This window comes from Miscanthus floridulus, chromosome 11 (assembly GCF_019320115.1).
Source record: "Miscanthus floridulus cultivar M001 chromosome 11, ASM1932011v1, whole genome shotgun sequence".
NCBI lineage: Eukaryota > Viridiplantae > Streptophyta > Magnoliopsida > Poales > Poaceae > Miscanthus > Miscanthus floridulus.
Window position 1 is genome coordinate 1526347 of NC_089590.1, and position 14429 is coordinate 1540775.

At 43.5% G+C, this 14429-nt stretch overlaps 1 protein-coding gene across 1 annotated transcript; it reads left to right on the forward strand.

The window, feature by feature from the left end:
* Nucleotides 1-11826: 11826 nt before the first annotated feature.
* Nucleotides 11827-13409, forward strand: LOC136494149 (uncharacterized protein C594.04c-like). The gene is made up of 3 exons (XM_066490306.1): nucleotides 11827-12123; nucleotides 12300-12563; nucleotides 12723-13409. The coding sequence occupies exons 1-3, from the start codon at nucleotides 11908-11910 to the stop codon at nucleotides 13200-13202; spliced, it is 960 nt and encodes a 319-aa protein (XP_066346403.1). The 5' UTR covers nucleotides 11827-11907; the 3' UTR covers nucleotides 13203-13409.
* The last annotated feature ends 1020 nt before the right edge of the window (nucleotides 13410-14429 follow it).

The following is a 14429-nucleotide window of genomic DNA, read 5'->3' on the forward strand; positions in this document are numbered from 1 at the left end:
AAGGATTGTATATCTTGATGAGCTGAACAAACTTGGTATTCAAAACTTTTCAATTGGAGACAATCTAGGGTTCCGAAAACTAGTTTGTAGGTGTCGAAATTTAAAAATCACAAATTTGAACAGTCCAAACTATCTCAAATGAAAAGTTGACCCAAACAACAATTGTAGATCTTGATGATTTTAACAAACTTGGTACTCAAAACTTTTCAATTTGAAGTCATTTAGAGTTCAGAATACTAGAGTGAAAGTGTTGTTTTTTCATTTGACCAAATTTGACTTGGTCAAACTTGCTCAAATGAGACACTAAATGATCTCAGATGAAAAATCTCTGAATACCAAGTTTGATCATCTCAGCAAGATCTACAATTATTACATAGCTCATTTTTCCATTTGAGAAAGTTTTATAAAACACTAGTCACAAATCCTAGATTCTCATAGACTTTCTAAAACTATGTCACACACTTATGAAATTTGAACTACATTTTGTTCAAACTTTCTCAAATGAAAAAATGGCCTATATAAGGATTGTATATCTTGATGAACTGAACAAACTTGGTATTCAAAACTTTTCAATTGGAGACAATCTAGGGTTCCAAAAACTAGTTTGTAGGCGTCGAAATTTAAAAATCACAAATTTGAACCGTCCACACTATCTCAAATGGAAAGTTGACCAAAACTACAATTGTAGATCTTGATGATTTTAACAAACTTGGTACTCAAAACTTTTCAATTTGAAGTCATTTAGAGTTCAGAATACTAGAGTTAAAGTGTTGTTTTTTCATTTGACCAAATTTGACTTGGTCAAACTTGCTCAAATGAGACACTAAATGACCTCAGATGAAAAATCTCTGAATACCAAGTTTGATCATCTCAGCAAGATCTACAATTATTACATAGCTCATTTTTCCATTTGAGAAAGTTTTATCAAACACTAGTCACAAATCATTGATTCTCATATAGACTTTCTAAAACTATGTCACACACTTGTGAAATTTGAACTATATTTTGTTCAAACTTTCTCAAATGAAAAAATGGCCTATATAAGGATTGTATATCTTGATGAGCTGAATAAACTTGGTATTCAAAACTTTTCAATTGGAGACAATCTAGGATTTGCATCGTTGTATCATGCGGGCACAACAGTAAATTTTTTCTTGACGTATGACCCTTGGTTATGATCTTATCATAACCATGGAGTGTCTTCATTATTTAACATGATGCTTGGATCTTTCTTCACTATGAAGGGTGGAATTCAGACATTTCTTTCATAATCTTCTGATATGTTTGACTTGTCTTCAATTCCCACTATATTTATTTTCCCAGAAAGAACTATATGGCGCTTTGGCTCATTGATCATTGAGTTGATGTCTTCGTTTTTTCCTCTCTTTGATTTTGTGGACATGTCTTTCACATAGAACATCTGACTCACATCAGCAGCAAGGACGAATGGTTCATCTTTGTACCCAATATTATTGAGGTCTATTGTTGTCATTCCATACTCTTTGTCGACTGTTACCCCTTCTCCGGTCAGCTTCACCCATTGGCACCGAAACAAAGGGACTTTAACATTAGGTGCGTAGTCTAGTTCCCATATATCTTCTATGCGGCCATAATATATTTGTATATTCCCATTTGGATCTATGCCATCTATGCGAACACCACTATTTTGATTGGTGCTCCTTTTATCTTGTGCAACTGTGTAAAATGTATTCCCATTTATCTCATACCCTTGGTACGTGAGGATATGCCATGATGGTTGCCTAGCTAAGAAATACATTTGCTCATCAATATTGTCATCGCCTTGACATTCTTTTCGCAACCAACCACTGAAACTTTCTATGTGCTGACGCCTAATCCAAGCTTCAGTCTTCCCTGGAAACTTGGATCGTAAGAACTCCTTATGTATCTCGATATACGGATGCACCAATGACAAGTTCTGAAGAACTGTGTAGTGTGCTTTATTGAAATAATTGTCTTCCATGCCAATATATGTTTTCTTCCCTAAAGTTCCTTTACCACTAAGTCTCCCCTCGTGTCGCGATTCGGGAACGCCAATCGGGGCAAGGTTAGGAATAAAGTCAACACAGAACTCAATGACCTCCTCTGTTCCATAGCCTTGGGCGATGCTTCCTTCAGGCTTAGAATGGACTTTCACATATTTCTTCAAGACTCCCATAAACCTCTTGAAGGGGAATATGTTATGTAAGAACACAGGTCTAAGAATACTAATCTCCTTCACCAAATGAACTAGGAGATGTGTCATGATATTAAAGAAGGATGGAGGGAACACCAACTCAAAGCTAACAAGATATTGAACCACATCATTCTGTAGAGTAGCTAGTTCCACTGGATTGATTGCCTTCTGAGAAATTGCATTGAGGAATGCACATAGCTTCACGGTGGCTAAACGTACATGTGGAGGTAGAATTCCTCTTAAAGCAACTGGAAACAATTGCGTCATAAGCACGTGGTAGTCGTGGGACTTTAAGTTTAGGAATTTCTTCTCTGGCACATTTATTATACCCTTTATATTGGAGGAGAATCTCGATGGGACCTTGATGGTGCTTAGACATTCGAACATGCTATCCCTCTCTTCTTTGCTAAGCGTGTAGCTAGCAGGACTTAAGTAATGACGTCCATCATCTGTCTTCTCTGGATGAAGGTTGTCTCGTTCTTTCATGCCCTGCAAGTCCTGGCATGCTTCAAGTGAATCCTTTGGCTTCCCATACACACCCATGAATCCTAACAGGTTCACACAAAGATTCTTTATTAGGTGCATCACGTCGATTGTGTTGTGGACCTCTAGGACTTGCCAATAGGGTAGCTCTCAAAAGATGGACTTCTTCTTCCACATGGGTGCGTGTCCCTTAGCATCTTTGGGAACAGATTCGCTGCCTTGTCCCTTTCCAAATACTACTTTCACATCCTTGACCATTGCGAGTACATCTTCTCTAGTTCAGTTATGAGGCTTCTTCCGGTGGTCTGGCTTACCTTTAAAATGCTTACCTTTCTTTTTTACTTGGTGATTCAAAGGAAGGAATTGACGATGGCCAAGGTACACGACCTTTCGACATCTTTTCAAATATATACTGTTAAGGTCATCAAAACAATGTGTGCATGCATTATATCCTTTGTTTGTCTGACCTAAAAGATTACTTAAAGCAGGCCAATCATTGATTGTTATGAACAACATTGCTCGTAGGTCAAAGTGTTCTTGTTTGTACTTATCCCAGACACGTACACCTGGTTTGTTCCATAAAACTAAAAGTTCTTCAACTAATGGCTTCAGATAGACATCAATATTGTTGCCAGGTTGCCTCAGACCTTGGATGAGGATCGGCATCATAATGAACTTCCGCTTCATGCATAACTATGGAGGAAGGTTGTAGATACATAGAGTAACTGGCCAAGTGCTATGACTAGTGCTTTGCTCCCTAAAAGGATTCATACCATCTGTACTTAAGGCGAACCTTAAGTTTCTAGCCTCATTTGCAAACTCTGGAAATTCCCTGTCTATCGCTCTCCACTGGGACCCATCAGCTAGGTGTCTCAGCATATTGTCTACCTTACAGTCTTCTTTATGCCACCGCAACAACTTTGCATGGTCTTTATTTCTAAACAAACATTTTAAGCGTGATATTATAGGAGCATACCACATAACCTTGGCAGGGATTTTCTTTCTAGGACGTTGTTCACCCTCGACGTCACCAGGATCATCGCGCCTGATCTTATACTGCGCTGCTTTACATATCGGGCATTCATCCAAATTCTCGTATTCATTGCCATGGTAGAGGATGCAGTCATTAGGACATGCATGTATCTTTTGGATTTTAATCCCAAAGGGCAGACAACCTTTTTTGCTTCGTACGTAGTGGTGGGCAATTTATTTGGCTTCGGAAGCATCTTCTTTATGAGGTTCAATAAATTCCTAAATATCTTGTCGGATATACCATTCTTTGCCTTTCACTGTAGCAATTCCAGTGTTGTACCCAGTTTTTTTGCTCCTCTTCGGCCGTCGGTATAGCAACTTCCTATGATCCTCAAGCATGCGCTTGAACTTAACTTTCTCTTTTTCACTTTCGTATTCTTGTTGTGCATCACGAATGGCATCACCAAGAGCATCACCGAGATCATCTTCTGCCGCTACCTCTTCTTCATCTCTCCCCATTGTAGTATCATCAAAGGCAGCATACTGAGCAATAATGTCATCAATGTCTAAATCTTCTCCTTCACCTTCTTCCATCATGACCTCGCTTTCTCCATGTTTAGTCCAACATATATAGTTTGACATGAAACCTGACCTAAGTAAATGTGAATGAAGACTCATTGAGCTTGAATATTCCTTTAAATTCTTATATATGGCACATGGACAGCACATGAAACCATCCCGCTTATTTGCCTCGGCCACACCTAAGAAATAATGCACGCCCTCAATAAAGTCTTGGGAGCGGCGATCGGCATTATACACCCAATGGCGTGACATAATCTACATTACACGATAAATTATGAAAACCTTGAACATAATTAAGTATTTTATTATACAACATAAATGACACACACACGGTTGATTAATTAACTAAGCCTGGCTACAACGTAAGCAATCCCAACTATCACTAAACAAACTAAAACTACAATGCACTTCAGTAACATAATTATTTCGTAATCGTACGCAACTAAAACAGATAAATCATTCTTCTGTTGAATATCAATAAGCTTCTCCTGCTGGCTCACTGCCTCATCATCAACAGCCGCTACCTCAAGCGCACCCAAATTCTGCACGTATGTAGCATAATCTTCCTCCCAGTACCAACCATCGCATCCATTACCCTCCCACTGAAATTAAAGCCAAAAAATATTTAGTCAAAAATATTCAAGAAAAGCAGGTCAATTAGCCATAATTATAAAATGCGTAAGATACTCACATCGCGATCCGGGCACTTGTAGAAAACACGACCCTTGTTGGGTCCCTGTCTCTTGACTCGGTACTCCATCACAATCTTCTGCTTACACTTGCCGCAGATAATGAGAGGGAGTTCTGGCCTCAGTCGTTTCGCAACCGAACGAGAGGCCGAGGATTCGGTACCAGTTGTCATCTACTTTCTATACTTATTTTTGCAAACTAGTGTAAATTTTATATTTTCTAAAATGATATATTTAAACAAAACTAGTATAGATTTCACATGTTTCAATAAATAATCATCCGTACTAGTTGACCTTGCTTACGTGATCATCTCGGCCAGCATTTCTCCACCGGACGGCACCGTACTTAGCCAAGGAAAAGCTCCGATTCTACGAGAAAGGGAACACGGTCTTCCACGACCGTTGCCGCTCTCCCTCGTAGAATCAAAGCTCCTCCTTGACGTCCGTTACCACTCGGCAAAGAACATGCTCGCTGACCTGAACACGGTCCGCAAGTTCAACTAGTACGGATTTTCTATAATTTTCTAACTATTTTCTAAGTTTTTCATTTCATAGAAAATTTAATTCTAAAAAATAAAAGGCATGATTTCTAAGTATTTCATTTCATGGAAAAAATAATTCTAAGTGACCTGCTCGATATCGGCGAGCTCACGAGCGTTTAGGTTGCCAAGGATAGTAACATTTGTAGATGACATTTGTAGGTCTGAAGTTATCAAATATCCATCAAATTATAGCTCAAAAACATGTTTCAATAAATAACCATCCATACTAGTTGACCTTGCTTACGTGATCATCTCGGCGAGCATTTCTCCACCGGATGGCACCGTACTTGGCTAAGGAAGAGCTCCGATTCTACGAGAAAGGGAACACGGTCTTCCACGACCGTTGCCGCTCTCCCTCGTAGAATCAAAGCTCCTCCTTGACGTCTGTTATCGCTCGGCAGAGAACATGCTTGCCGAGCTGAACACGGTCCGCAAGTTCAACTAGTACGGATTTTCTACAATTTTCTAAGTTTTTCATTTCATGGAAAAATTAATTCTAAGATCATGTAAGCCACCGGGGACGAGGATGGCACGTGCTCCAGCGAGGACGAGCGAGGCGTGATTTTGATGAACTAATTTAACTTTTGTTTATCCAAACATATATGCAAATCATCATGTGATTTTGAGCTAAAAATGACATATAAAATCATAATAAAGTCCAACATATAAAGTTACACATGCATCTACATTGCAAAATAAGATAAGCTACTGATAAAACATAAGAGGATTAAGTTTGTTACCTCCAAAATCGAGGAGCAACACCAATGGAGGGGGAGAGAGCAAGAACAACAGCAAGTTGAAGAACAGAGGCAGTGAGTTTGAATAGAATGGCTCGGGCTCGGGGAGGAAGAAATGAGCTGAATTATAGGCCGGGATAATTAGTCCCGGTTAGGGGGTCAAACCAGGACTAAAGATTAATCTTTATTCCCGGGGGCATCACCCAAACCGGGACTAAAAGCTTTAGTCCCGGTTGGTATTATCAACCGGGACTAAAGGTAAACCTTTAGTCCCGGTTGGTAATACCAGCCGGGACTAAAGATCTCTGTCCTGCGGACGACCGTTGGGCAGGGACCTTAAGTCCCAGTTGGTATTACCAACCGGGACTAAAGGGTCCTTTAGTCCCGGGGGGCAAAAAATACCGAGACTAATGTCAAATTGGGACATCGTTCTAAAGTCTGTTCTCTAGTAGTGTGAGATACCTGGCGATTGACAAACCACTTTGGAGCTCGGGTATGGGCGTACCCAAAGTTTGCCCATACCCAAATCCATCTATCAGTCATTCTCCTCACTAGCTCTTCAATCATGACTATACTCATTTACCCAAACTTATTGGCTAACGTAAATGAAAGAGTTAAATGCAACAACGGTCCTCAAACTTATAAGAATGTGTCATATAGGTTCATAAACTTTAAAAATATATTTCTGGATCGTAAACTTGTTAAATGATGCACTGCAGATCCATGCTAGCTATGTGGGTGCTTTTTTCAAATGTGGCAGACTAGCATGACATATGTTTTACATTTAACTCTTTAAAAGTATTTTTTCCTTAAAAATAGACCATCTCTCCCTCCTCCTATGCTCATTGTTCTTCGCCACGCGCGTCCTGTGCTTGTCATCCCTCGTGGCCACACCCCGTGGCCACACGATGCTCCTATCATTTGCCCTAGAGGCCGCGGTGAAAGCATCTAGGCCCCTAGTTGGGTTTCGGTGATCAATGATAATACATGGTTACTATGACTAACGTGTGTTTTACAGAGGCAATTAAGTTAGGTCATGGTAATAGAGATCGATTGTGCAATCATGGTAGTCATGCCCCTACAATGGAAATCGTTTCGGTTTTCAAAGGATGGACGGCAAGATTAATGATGTACTAGTTCTAAGTGTCGATTGGAGTTGAAGAGACACTTAGAGTAGTTTAGGACTTTGTTTTACCTTTGACCGTACTATTAAGGGGGGTATGGACGGGTAGCTTGACCTAGGTGAGTCTAGTGAGTTAGGTGTGGTGCACACTTACTAAATCTAGCACTAGGTAGCTCCTAAAAAGCCCTTAGATCCATTGGATCAAACTTTATTCACATATGATCGAGAGTTGGAAGTGAATGGAGGGTCAAATGTTGACCGGGCGCTGGTTTCGGAGTGACCGGACGCTGGCGCAGAGTTCGGTCAGTTCATTTGATCAAGGTGAAATCGTCTGGACGTGACCGGACGCTGAGAGGTGAGTGACCGGACGCTGGGTGCCAGCGTCGGGTCGACTCCAGTAAGGTTCCAGAGAGGGAAAATCGTGACCGGATGCGTCCGATCAGTGCTGACCAGATGCTGTCCAGCGTCCGATCAAAACTTAAACACTGAAGTTCAGGGAGAACTGACCGGAGCGTCCGATCACCCCGCAGAGGCACATAACGGTTCGTTTTTCAACCAAGGTTATAAATACTTCCTCCATTCGTGTGAGGGGGTACTTTTGCTCATTTCAACAGCTGAGAAACACCTTCGAGAGTGCCAAGAAGAGCAATGTCCTAGTGAGATGATTGAGATTTGTGAATCCCAAAGAGAGCTCTCATTAGTGAAAGCAAAAGTAGCAAAGTGTGCATCCACCTCTCATTAGGCTTGTCGTGGTCAAGTGAGAGTTCATGCTTGTTACTCTTGATGATCGCCATCACCTAGACGGCTTGGTGGTGATTGGGAGCTTGGTGATCATCTGGCGGAGCGTATGGATGACCCAACTCAAGTTGTGAGCGGTTGTGGGTGATTCACCACGACGAAGTATCGAAGAATCAACCCGTAGAGAGTACTTGATCCTTGCGCGGATCAAGGGGTAGCTACACCCTTGCGCGGGTGCTCCAACGAGGACTAGTGGGGAGTGGCGACTCTCCAATACCTCGGCAAAATATCGCCGCGTTCCTCCTTCTCTCTTTACTTTGAGCAATTCAATTCTTGTCATTTACATTTATAGAATTGCCATGCTAGAGTAGGGTTGGAACATAGGTTGCTAAACTTTTATACAGTAGATCAATAGAAACACTTTCTAGACACAAGAGGTTAATTGGGCTAACCGTAGAACTTAATTATTGTAAAGAAATTTAGAATTAGCCCAATTCACCCCTCTCTTGGACATCTTGATCCTTTCACGCGGCACTCCCGGCGCCCATCCCATGGGGCCTGTTTGTTTGTCTGGACTCAGCTGGCCTCGAAGAATAAGTAGAGCCTTGGTATTTTCAGGTAAGTCAGATTGGTGCAACTTTGTTTTATTTGGTGGACTTGTATCTATTAGGCCTGGCATGTAAATATGCCATTTGTTTGCCTACGCTGCGCTAGAGGGCCCATGCACTGAAGTAGCTTCGGAGCGCGAGCGTGCCACGTCCGGGAGAAACGAGTGGTCACACGACGCTCCTATCGTTTGCCCCAGAGGCCGCGGCACCCATCTCATGGGTCCTGTTTGTTTGCTTGGACTAAGCTGCCCTCGAAGGATAAGTAGAGCCTTGTTATTCTCAGGTAAGCCAGATTAGTGCAACTTCGTTTTATTTGGTGGACTTGCATCTATTAGGCCTGGCATGTAAATATGCCGTTTGTTTGCCTGCGCTGCGTTAGAGGGCCCATGCACTGAACTAGCTTCGGAGCGCGAGCGTGCCACGTCCGGGAGAAACGAATCTCAATTTCGTTCCCCGTGGCCTGGCTCCAGGCTACTTTAGAGTTCATGCAGCACAGGCTCCTAGGAGGTTTATGCAAACAAACAAAACCAACTGCACCATCCGGACCTGTCCATGGCCTTTGTTTAGACAAACAAACACGTCCATGTCCATGGTGTCTCCGTTCTCCTAGGTCTGACGCCATGCCATGACCATGACCATGACCATGACCACGTTGGGCTGCTACACATTCGTTCTCCTGGATTTCTATCACAGCCAAACTGTAGCCAGACATGCTTGGCTCTGGGGTTCCAAGCCTAAGCCGTAGATGCAGGTGGTGGATGTATTTTTCTTCCATTTTTTGATTCGACGATTTAGCTGTGGAATGATAAATAACAGGACACTTTCGTTGCCTAGCGGTTCCCCCGCTTTGCTACCCCCGCCGATGCTAACTCCTGAGGGGCTGCCACAGGGGACTTCAAAATGGCTGCTTATACGATTTTCTTACAGTATCAAAAGCAGCTTAGCTCCCTGTCGCAACGGACCCGTCCGTCGGCCCTCAGCGGCCATATAGCATAAAACACTTAGTATTAAAAACATTTAAATACAACATATGTCTAAAAGTAGATAAAATATTTAGAACACACACTTATAATATGGGTGTGAAACACATGAAACATTCAGATTTGCTCACTACCAAAATGATAGAATTTTCTTAATGTTTTTAAGTAGTAATAAAACACTACCACCAGTGTTCGTCTAAACGGTCTAAACGGCCGATTAAACGAACACTAAATGATAAACGGTGGTAAACTGTTTTGTCTAGGGGGTAAACGAAAATTAAACGGTTGACCGTTTAAATGAAAAAACGGTCTAAACAACCTAAATGGAACGGAGATAAACAGTATTAAATGGGCTAAACACCTGTGTTAAACGGCTGTTTAGGCGAACACGAGGTAAATCTAGTTTAGTTTTGTATGGATAAATTTATATACTTAAGTTTATTATATTTATAAATATGTACACTTGATATGTTATATGCATAAATATCTATATTTGGTTTTTTTCACATGCATAAATATATATACATACAAAAATAATTGATTTTTACTCGGATAAATATGTATAAATGATAGAATACTTGATTTTTTACATGCACATATATATAATTATATGTATTTTTTTTAAAAAGTACAAAACCGTTTAACTTCGTTTAAACACCGTGTAAACAGCGTAAACGCTAAACAAAGGACGACCGTGTAAAGGCCGTTTACCATTTAGAAAAACATTGACTACCACTAGTCATAGCACATAAGAATCTCACTATGAGACATTTAGTAGGGAAAATTTATACTAAATTTAAATGCTAAAACACTAGGAGAAGCCCACCTCACTAGAAGAAGTCTAAAATTCTGGTTGACATGAAACCACCTGCTGCAACATAAGACTGAAACAACTTTAATATTTGGAACATACTGTTACAACATATGTGTGAAACATATGCAACATCTAAATAAAAAAGGTTGCAACAGACATCTGAAAACACATGAAATATTTTGAACAAACGCTTACAACATACCTCTGAAACATTTGCAACATATGCAACATCCCTGATCTACTTTTGGAACATCAAGATAAAATAATTGCAACATACATCTAAAACGTTTGAAACACTTGAAATATACTTATTCAACATAGGGGAGGGAACGCCGGGCCAGTCGATTTCGGCCGTCGGGGCGGGAGTTAGTGGCGAGCCGCGGCACGCGAGAACCACCAGTACCGGGCACGCTCGTGGGTGCCTTTGGCTCGGCCAGGGAAGACCTGAGGCGCCACGGTACGTGTGCCCCAACAGCTGTGGTGAGGTCAGCGGCGCGCGCCCACGGCGATGGGCGACGAACGAACGTTGAGGGAGCGAGTGACGTAGGTGAGCGGCGTAGGGAGCAAGGGCGCACACGCGACCGGCGATTGGGGAAAGGCGCAGCGCGGCAGCCCAACGAGCGTGCGCTAGAGTAGGGGGCGGATGGATGAGCAGCCACGCCGAGCGACGCAGGTGAGCGGCGCAGGGAGCGAGGGCGCGCGACGCGACTGGCAACGGGGAAAGGAAACGGCGCGGCAACCCGACGAGCGCGCGATGGAGAAAGGGCCGGACGGATCAGCAGCCACGCTGCCTTTGGGGTCGGACGGATAAACATGAAGGAGTGGGGTGTGGGCTCATGAACGGGTTAATAAGCGTAAGAAATGGAGATTTGTTTTTTTTTGTCTTGGGTTGGGTTAGGTTGGGTGTGTTCGTAGAGCTCTTTCGCTGATCCAAAGACGCACACAAATGGATACAGGTACCTGAGGAGGCATGAGCAGCTAATGGAATTTCTTTTCTCACAGGGTTACTTAAATTGGAGGGTAAGGGGGTAATAGAGGAAAGATTAACCAAGTATTGCCATCTCTTTGCCCTAGCTCACCCCTACACCTGATGCTGCGCAGGAAGTATTTACGTTAGTAGAAATTTAAGGTAGTAAAGTCACATAGATAACATCAAATTAAGTAGGTAGGAGCATAATAACGGTCTAAATAATTTTGCAGAGGCTGGGATATTAATATATTTTCTTTTTCTTAAAAAACGGCCCAAATAATTAAACACACCAAGAATGATTAACGAGAGGGCGACGAGAAGTGCCGCAGCTCCACGCTGACGCTGTTGTTGACGCCTCTGCTTGGAAGCACTATAAATTCCATCGCATCGCACCCCTCTCCAAAGCAGAGCAGCTCCATTGCCGCGCTTGCTCACCAGTCACAACACACGAGTGACGAGCACAACACCGATCTCCATGGCCGGCCGCAACCTCAAGAACATGGTCGTCGCCTTCCTCGTCCCGCTCCCCTCCATCCTCTTCTACCTTTCCTTCGTCCGCGCCGGCGGGGACACCGGCGCCAGCCCGCTCTCCTCGTGGTGCGCCGCGCACCCTCTGCTCCTCGCCAACATCCTCTTCTTCCTCAACGTCGACGTCCTCTTCTGGCTCGTCGGCCTCCTCTCCAACCACTGGGTAAGCAAGCACTAGTCGTTTCCTTCACTCGCGACACTTCCTTGTTGGCTTCACTTCATCAAGTCCCCACGGATTCTTTTTGAGTCCGTTTCCACTGCGAACACGCTTGCCCGCAAGGTGTTCGACGCAATGCCTTGCCTACTCGGTCCGTGCTTATTGTATCATCAACTTTGCAGCTCATTGACCTGTACTGGACCGTCATCCCTGTGATGCTGCTGCACTACTACCGCGGCCACCCTGCGTCTGTTGTGGACGCTGTGAGGTCGGCGGTGGCCATGGGGCTCACCTGGGTGTGGAGCGCCAGGCTCACGCACAACTACCTCAGGCGGGAGGGGTGGGAGTTTGGCAAGAGGGAGGACTGGAGGTTCAACGAGATGCGTGGCCAGTACGGCAAGACCTGGTGGTGGATGTCATTCTTGGCCGTCTACCTCTCCCAACAGGTGATGATTCTGTCCACATAATTTGCAGTGTGTTTGAAGAATCACAGACAGACATCACGAAACCATTCATAATCTGTTTATTGGTATTCATTCATCCTTGTACAATATCTAACAACCTAGCTAGTTCTGAATTCTATTCAAATGCCTGTTGGCTGACAGGTGTTCCTGATCGGCATCTGCCTGCCCATGTACGCCATCCACTCCAGCAACCAGCCATGGGGCATCTGGGACCTCGTGGCCACAGCCGCCTGCATTGCTGGAATTGTCATTGCTCACTTTGCCGACACCCAGCTGCACAAGTTCGTCACCAGGAACGAGAAGCTGAAGCAGTTGGGTGAGCCAACCGTCCCAACTCTTGAGGATGGCCTGTGGCGATACTCGCGCCACCCCAACTACTTTGGTGAGCAGCTCTGGTGGTGGGGCTTGTACCTCTTTGCCTGGAACCTGGGCCAGCGATGGATGTTCATCGGGCCTCTTGTCAATAGCCTGTGCCTTGGCTACGTCACGGTGCTGGTCGAGCGTCGCATGCTGAAGCAGGAGCACCGTGCTGAGGCGTACAAGCTGTACCAGAAGAGGACATCGGTGTGGATCCCTTGGTTCAGGAAGGCCGTCCCTGAATCGAAGCTGAAGGAGACCTAAGGTCACAGTGTAGTCTATTTGGGCCCTGCCCCTTGTTCAGGTTGTTCACCATGTTGTTGTTCCATCCCACCGCTATGTCTAGTATTTGTCAGTTTCATCCGCTATGTGCAATTAACTATATGTGCATGAAGTGCAGCTTGTATCATGATGACCTGTTTAAGGTGTAAGTTAATAATAATGTATCTACATTTATTTGCCTGGTCTGAACTGCAATTTTGATTACCAAATCAAGCTAGTTACATTGTGGTCATATCCTCCCTTTTCTCCAATATCGACAAGACAAATGTTTACATCCAAGATAGCTAAATATGTTATTGATTCTGTTTATCCACAACAACTGGCTTGTTGTCAGTAACAATCTTGGTTGGTTCCATCTATTCAGTCTCATGGTCCTGGATCATCATAACCAAGTACACTGATGGCAGCCAGGATCATGCTCCTCCACCACCTTCTGAATGCCACTGTCTAGCTGGTGTGTTCCCAAGCTTTGTAGACATTTGAAATGCAGTTATCTTTTCTGAGAAGGGATCAACTACTGTTTTCAGTATATCTAGACCACATTTTTTTTTTGGGGGGGGGGGGGGGGGGGGGGGGGGGGTGAGGGGGGGTTTAAAGTGATGTTTGAGTTCAAATATTTTGCTATACTACCCTTGTCTAGACAGGCCATTACATGAGTACTCATCACTTCAAAGTACATTCGTTAAACTGTTCGGAGGGGTACCACTACAACTACAAGTTGGCTCATGAATATGAATATATGATGAATTGATGATGATACCCACCCACAAAAAGTTAAGAACATTCGAATCCTCTCTGATGACACGAACTTTTAAGGACTAATCAAATGATTCACTTTGTTTGTTACTTTTAAGCCGGTGTGACGCCTCTGAACTTGTGTTATAGCCGAATGATTACACTGTTACTTTGCAATGTTATTTATCCCCAGACAGCTGCTGCATATGCATGCCTGGCCCAAAAGAAGCGCGGCCTGATTGAATATATATACAAGTTGATGAAAGGGGCCGGCCGCATGAAGCACTTTTGGTTGGGTTGATGATCCCTACATCATTATCCGAGCTGTTCCTGCTTCATCCATGGGCCCCCAGCTCTCCTCTCTCACAGCTATTAGAACCAATCTCTCTTCTATCTCTCTCTCTCCCATCACAAATTCAACAAACAGATGCTAAGCACCTGGGTAAACTAATGTATACTGCTCAATCCACCTTG